At 36.5% G+C, this 7,841-nt stretch overlaps 1 protein-coding gene across 5 annotated transcripts in view; it reads right to left on the bottom strand.

Moving 5' to 3' along the window:
* Nucleotides 1-7,841, bottom strand: part of nAChRalpha6 (nicotinic acetylcholine receptor alpha6) — a 264,238-nt gene that overhangs the window by 65,537 nt on the left and 190,860 nt on the right. For 2 of the 5 annotated variants that reach the window (XM_087405320.1, XM_087405318.1), the window contains one exon: nt 1-87. The exons of the other annotated variants lie outside the window; for them this stretch is intronic. In XM_087405320.1, the coding sequence (XP_087261446.1) occupies nt 1-87 (87 nt within the window). The remainder of the gene's footprint in view (nt 88-7,841) is intronic. 5 annotated transcript variants of the gene reach the window in all.

The following is a 7,841-nucleotide window of genomic DNA, read 5'->3' as shown; positions in this document are numbered from 1 at the left end:
CTAACAAGGGTATTGCGTCGGAGACCTGGGGCAAAGTTTCGGCGACGAGGTTCAGGAACACCGTCAGCGATAGCAAGATGGTCACTCCTGAAACAGTCGTAGCCCACCTGTGCTCAATGATCCGTTCTCGTTCATCGCGTCCGTTCGTGGACGACGTCGACGAGCGCTTCCTCTTCGAGGAAGACGCGATCGCCGATTGACGACCGCTCGTCCTTTCTCCCTGTCGATCGTGTCGGCGATCGTCAACGAAGGGAAATCGACCGAGGCTGAACCGCGTCGAGCCAACAGTTTCCACCGGTGAGAACGAGAATTTATCTCTGCAAACGCGATTCGAGCGCAATGGAAATCGTGCGCGGGCACGGAGGAAAAAAGAGAGAAAAAAAAGGAGGATATTTTCGACCTGTAGCAGTCGATTGTAAGCCGAGAAAAGTTTCGCAACTACGCCTCGCCTCGGTGGAATTGTCGACGGAAATCTCGCGGGAGCAGTACCTTCTTGCCGTTTTATCGGCGATGTTTTCTCGATAATCTCGGAACAAACCGACCACTCTGCTGTCCCGAAGGGTTCAGCTCCGTCCGAAATTCGTTCCGCCTCGCTTTGCTCGACCTCGAATCCGGGTTGAGATCGAGCTACGGGTATCTCGTTAAAGATAAACAGTCCACGGTGTGTACTTACAAGCTTACAAGCTTACAATGCAAATTCGCGTATACGCATACGAAAGAACGAATTGCAATGACGTGGCGTTGGCATTTAAATGCTAATTGGTTATTTCCAGCTCGAGAACACACGATACATTTTCAGTTGTGTCAACTAACTCTAATTAGTTCATATCTTGTAAAATTATAACTTTAAATATAATAGAGTTAAGAAAATGAATTCATTAAGAAGATGATTTAATTACGCATATATGTATACATGAATTGTAATACAACCAGACAACATATTAAATAAAACGAATATGCCGTATCATTAAAAACAGCGATATTTACATAAAGCCATAAAAAATGTTGTTAAAAAATTAATTCTCCACAATGTAGTTTCTCGCCAAGTTTTTCCCATTGTTGTTGAAATGGCGTAACGGAGTGTTGATAAAAATTTAAAAATAAAATAAATTTTAAATTATCTTTATTTTTTTTTTTAAATGAATAAATAGTTTCAGATTGATAATAAAATTTACCTCTGATTGTTTACCTTTTTACAATCTTGTTTTCACAAAAACACAACAAACATTGTTTTTCTCTTCAGTTGACTTGATGGCATGACAAAATTGCGAGTTACACGAATGAATCACAGGAGAATGATAGCATTCAATCAATTTTTATTTATCGACCAAATCGCAGGACTGAAACAGTGGACACTTCCGTTTTGAGGACGATCCACACGAGTATGACCCGTGGGAGGATGGAATTTCGATTTAGCGAACTCCAACGCGCTTGTATCCTGCACGGACTCACGTGCCTCGGACGGCTTTACCATATCCAGCTAACATCAGGTTGGAACGTTCACCCTCGGAAAATTGTTCTCCATTGTACGAGAACGCGCGAATGCGATGTCCGACCTCTTCTCGAACGAGTTGTGACAACGCAACTAGTTCTTTGAGCTTCAACTATCGCACGGTTGTCAAACCAATCCAACTGTGAAACCCGCTACGAAAGTAGAGTTCATAGGTTGATTGCTATGATTTTTTTATGGTTTCAACTTGTAACGGGAGATTTCGTAAAAGTCAAAGAGACAAGAATATTTCGGAAAAAATTAAATATGGCAGAAAAAAAGTTATACTTAAAAGTTACGGAAATTGACATTTTAAAGAGTATATATAAATAGTATATTGAAAATATAAAGAGTATATTAAAAAAAATCAAAGGTTCTCTTGATGATATAGCCCAAAAACTGAAATATTTCAGATTCGATAGAGATATATTCGTATAATAATTCGAACACGAGAAAAATCAATTTACATAGAACAGAGGTCACTTGGGGAAACGAAAAAGTTATTCATTGGCACTGACGTCAAGTTATAAAAGGAAAACGCGAGGAAATGTTCATTCGATAGTACTATGATGGACTGGAGTTCCTCCTAGGATAGCGAGTTAGAATGCATTTTTCTTAAACTCGTAAACATGCCAGAAGCGCGTTAAAGCGTACACGCGCGTGGAAATGGAAGGGAAATATTTTTGGTAATATTTTCGAGCGATTTCATGGTTGAGAATATTATACATATCTCAAATGGCGATCGTGTCTGTGTTAGTACAGGAACTTGTTCATATACGAGAATTTATATCGTATTCTTTGTAATACAAGTAACAGTTTTTGCAAACATACATATTCTATTAAATAAAACTTTAACTTTTCTTAGAAGCAGTCTTATGTACGATGTAGGGAGTGAAATTTATATCCAAAGAGAATTTGAAAATTATCTCGAAAAGAGAAAGGAACCCACCATCGACGAAATAACGTGGAAGGTCTTTATGAAACGAACAACCTTGAAAAACTATTGTGAAAAGTTAATTAAAACTCTGGGATATTAAAATTTCGAAACGACATTCATACTTTCTTCTTTCAAAGATGATTATCGTTACTTACTGTAATATTGCTTATGTAATATTACGGTAAGTAACATATTACAATAAATAATATCATAGTAAGTGTTGAACCACGTGTTATATTTTCTTCTTTCCCTTTTGATCACAATATCGTCATTAATTTTTTGCATTTCATCGAAAAGAATTTTCGCCAAGGAACAAATCGTTCGACGACGATGTCGCGATGTCAATGCGAAATTATTATAAGTCGGAGCATTATGAATTTACTTCGAGAGGCAATTTTTCAGACCGAGTGAGATTCGAGTAAGGCAGAAAAATGAAAACGGAAAAGACTGAAGAAAAACGTGAAGTCGTTTCAGCGCTTCATCTTTGCCCTTCGCCTCACTCTTGGAAAGAGGAATAAATTTGGTACCATTCTTTCTCTTTTTCTTCCTTCTAATAAGATCGTATTTAATCAAATCTCTTTTTTTCGTTTCAACTATCACGAAACTTTTCATCATAATGTCATTTGGTATTGCCGGACGGCATTATTATAACTCGGCGGGCTATGAATTTATTATGAGAGAGATAATACTACTATGGTATATAGACGTATGAAACTTTGACATCGAGAGAAACCGAAGAACGAGAACGAAAGAGAAGGTTGAGAGAAAATAAAGTGTCGCTCGGTACCCGACGTGAAATTCGTTGGTGGCCGATTTTCTTCTAGCACTCTTGGAATATGGGTGACTCGATACGACAGAAGCAGGGAGGATTCGAGGTGACGGTTATCGCATAAGTTCTGTCGAAGTTTCCTACTGAGGGAAGAGAAAGAGAGAGCAAAGAAGTAAAAGCAAAAATGAAAAGCAGCCGATCGCGTATTGCCAAGTGAAAAAAGTTCCCACGTCTGAGATTTAGAATGCCTGGCGACATGTGGAGTGTAACTCGGATAGTGATGTCTATCGATTACTTTCGTCGAACAATTCTCCAAAGTTACGCGAAGAATAACGTAAGAATAACTTGATTCAATTGTTTCTGTCTGTTCTTCTGAAATTCTAAAATTTAATTCAGATTGTATAACTACAGATCACGAGGAAGTTTTAAGAATACATACAGCAGATAGTAAAAATTTTATTTATTTTATACAAATCAGATAATTTTATTAAATTGTCATAAAGAGACAGCGTAAACATAAAAATATCACAAAAATGTACTTTTATTGTATTTTTTATATTAATATCAATTTTATTTTATCACGCAATAAAAGCGACGACATGTATTTCAATCTATCAATATTTAATATATTAATATTATTTTAATATTATTTAATATTTAATTTATTTTCATATGCATTGTGTAATGAATATCACACGATGATTCCATTCTTTATCCGTTAATCGACGAGACTAATAATGCATGATAAAATTAGTGAGAAAAGAGTTTTAAATTCGAGGGGCAGAATATGTTACGGAATTCGATAAAACATGCCGTATGTAGGCGGCAGGAATGTACAACAACGAATGTTATTGATACTAATTGATCGATTAATTAGTTTGTGCATGAGCAAGAGCGATCATAATTAATGCAATCAGAAATCCACGAGCGTTATAATCTATCGAGTGTCTATTAGCTTTGCGTGCGAATCTATTCAGTATCGTTTCATAGAGATTAGAATAGTACGGTGATTATCGATACGAAGCGAAATAACGCGTGGACAATTAAAAATCATGCACTGATATACATCGCGAGCGGTAATTGCCAAATTGACGTACGAGCGCCATTTCCTTTTTGCGCGGAAACACGACGTCATTGTTCTGATTCCAATCTCGATCGAAATCGAGCAACGATAAATCCGCTAAACTAGTCACCAGACATCCCATTTTCCAACTTCCAAGCTCTCTTTTTCAAAGCAAAAGTTCGCGCCGATACCTTCTCGTTTTTAATCAGAACGTCTTCTTTTTCCTGCAATATCCAATAAAGATAATTTTGAGTGAAATATCGACAGCAAATCGTATTCGATGTAGTTTGGAAATAAATTAATTTCCTGCATTATCATTGTATTGAATTTTTCCTCAGAAAATATAAAAAAAATTAGCAGCATGGCAACATTACAAGAAACATATTCTCTATTAAGCATATCGCGTGATCCTGTACTAAACTCTTACCGTGTTTCCTATAAATCTATCGAGCGTATCTAAATCGACTTATCGACACCATCATATTAATCAAGGCATTAAACCTTGGCCACGTTATACGTTGCTTCTGCAAGACGTAAAATCGTATACCTCCTCTGATTGGTTTCCCAGCGTCGTTAGACTTCGCCGAAGTGCTCGTAAATGATTAAACTACGAGACTCTACATTATTCCGGCGATTAACGAACCAGCCGCCGCCAATTAGGACCGATCGTTCGATGGTGCATTACGGAATCGCGCACTAGATTTAACGCTTCCGTTAAAATGAACGAGGCTAGACGGGGATCTATTATTCCGGAGACGAACGAGACGTGCCGAAATCCAGCGTGATGAAAAACGGTAATCCGCGCTGTGCCCAAACGTGAGTTGGAAACTGAACGGAGACTTTGCTGATCCCGCCGTGCAATCGCGGGCCTAATCTCTGAGCTCCTTCCTATTAATTCAATTAGGCCGCTGCGACGTTTGTGGGATGGCACGTGGTGCGCTGATACCGAAGTAGAACCGCAGAAAATAATCCAGAGCCGTTCTCGTAACCGGCTTACCGAATTATATCATGCTACCGAGTCGAGTAATGGAAGATATCGCGTCTTCCTCAAAGTAGCGGGAGAATCTTTCTCTGATAAAGTGCGGATGAACACGGATAAAGTTTGTACTGATTGAATAACGTGAACGATCTAATCCGCGTTATAACTAGGATATCATATTCAAGTTTATGTTAATTAGACTCATTCGTGTTAATTATCCATTCAGTACTGATAAATTACAATATTCTGAAAAAATAATTCGCTTCTCTAAAACCTTCAGGTTTCATATGATGACTAATGAGAATTTAAGCTCTGAACTTTAAAGCAGCTTAAATATTTTATCTCAAAATGGAAAATAGGTTTTGTTTTGTTTTAACGCTTAAGTTGACACATTACAGATAATTTGAAATGTTTTCTGTAAACATGGTCATTGATTCAAAACTGATCCTGGGCAGAATCCTATTTGCATCTAATTAGATCCTGTCTGAGATGTTTCCATGGAAACGTCACTGTTCACCCACTTTCAGCCATGAACGCGCACTCATTGACTATATAGAGGTAGATATTGATTGTCACATCAATAGTTTCTATGATCATTCGGGATGTCCAGCAGTTGTCCATTGTTGTATCATTAGTCTACTTGGTTATCTAAGATGTCACGAATATATCCGTTATTCGAATATCTCTTTAATCATCACACATAAGTTCAATTACATAACTTTGATTATTCCTTAACCAGAATAATAACTGTTTTTATGAAAAGCTGCTATAAAATTATTAACAGTGTCAATTTATCTAGCTAATTTTTCTTACATTGTGGAAAATTAATCAACAATGTGTTATCATCTTGGACATCTAAAATACCATAAATGGATCCGCATAGAAAAACGATTTTGCTGAAGTAATTAAAATTTCAGCTATATATGTATATAGATTTGAAAATAATTTTATTTGGACCACCAAAATAATTATGTAGGACGCTCAAACTGATTGCTAGACTGTTCAAACTTTTTGCAGCGCTGTCACTTAAACGTTCTACATAATTATTTTGACGATCCAACAAAACTATTTGCAGATCAATATCTAGCTAAATCTTTAAATACTTCAGCAAAATTATAAATTATTCTTTCTGCACAGTATTCAAATATCTTTTTAGTTCTCATCAGTCCAGTTACCAAATATACAATTTTGATCATTTTTAAATTAAAATAATAATCTTTATAAAAGTTTCTATAAAATTAATAGTACATCAACTTATTTCAGTGGCTAAACTTATTTTTCTACATTGTGGAAAATTAATCAATGTTAGTATTGATAAACTATCAAAGATATTTCTTTTATTCTTATGTATATTTTTACATTTTTTATTATTATACAGTATACATTATTACATATATTGAAATATCCGTTGAAACATTGATGCAATGAAAGAATTTTAAAACGAAAGTTGAAGGAATGTGTGGTTTTCGATCTGGCTTGTATTTGCCTTTTAGTTTTATGCACCTTGACTTTGTGCAAAATTAATCAATGTGTTAGTATGATATTGACAAACTGTCAAATATATCTGTTTTTTTCTTACGTACATTTATTGGAATATTCATTAAAAGATTGAGGCAATGAAAGAATTTTTTAATGAAAATTGAAGGAACGTGTGGTGCCCGAGCTGGCTTATATCGTATATTCGACTTTTAATTTTTAACTCGATACCCCATTGTAACATTGTGACTTTTTCTTGTTTCTTCCGATTTGATCTCATACACGCTCAACTTCAAGATACTTTTACGTTCGCGATATAATCATCGACGACTCGAGATCAGCCCCGCGGTCAGGGAGAATCAGTTTTTCTTCCCCACGCGCGACCGAGGATCTTCTTGGATCGAGCGGACTTACCTTACGCTTCCAGGCTGGAATAGAGGAAAGAAGGAATGGAAAAAGACACAAAAGGTTTGATTATATACACGTAGTGTACACATAAGGCCCCGCAAGCTCTGTAGTCGCCCGCGTCGCCTAACATCGTGTCTCTTGCTCTGGCGAGTCGAGAAACGCGCTCACTCGAACAAGTCGTTTATTAAAAGTCGTTTATTTCGGCGAGAGATTAGGAGGGAAAAGGTAGGACGCGTGCCGCACACTACAAATAATGAAACGATTTTCTCTCTCTCGAGTTTCTTTTAGTTTCCGTTTCTCCTACGCGGAGTGGAAAAGAAAAAGTATTAGGGTACACGCTTAGAAAATAATATTAGTATCTCGATGTATAAAGGGACAAAAATTGGATGGCGTAATAATTTTTATTGGAAAAGATATGGGAAATCGAGATCACGAATGGAAAATGGGAATTTAGAAATATCTTTTGATTTTCAGACCAAAGTCGCATTTAATTTCATTGGTTAAATAAAAATAACATTAGATGGAATCTTTCTTCGATTACGTGGATATGAATAGTCAGCAAAAATCAAGTTGATCACTCAAAGGAATGATCAAAGAGTTTTTTTTCTCGAAGTTTGGTTTTTTTTCTCGAACATAAGTCGCGATTAAACGACCGATGTTTCGATTCTTCAGAATCCATGGAGTGTTCTTCAGGATCGTTTCTCATTTCTCGTCTCTCTC

This window comes from Acromyrmex echinatior, chromosome 4 (genome assembly GCF_024713525.1).
Source record: "Acromyrmex echinatior isolate Ae372 chromosome 4, ASM2471352v2, whole genome shotgun sequence".
NCBI lineage: Eukaryota > Metazoa > Arthropoda > Insecta > Hymenoptera > Formicidae > Acromyrmex > Acromyrmex echinatior.
Note: the sequence above shows the minus strand (reverse complement) of the source record. Positions and strands in the feature narration are given on the sequence as shown.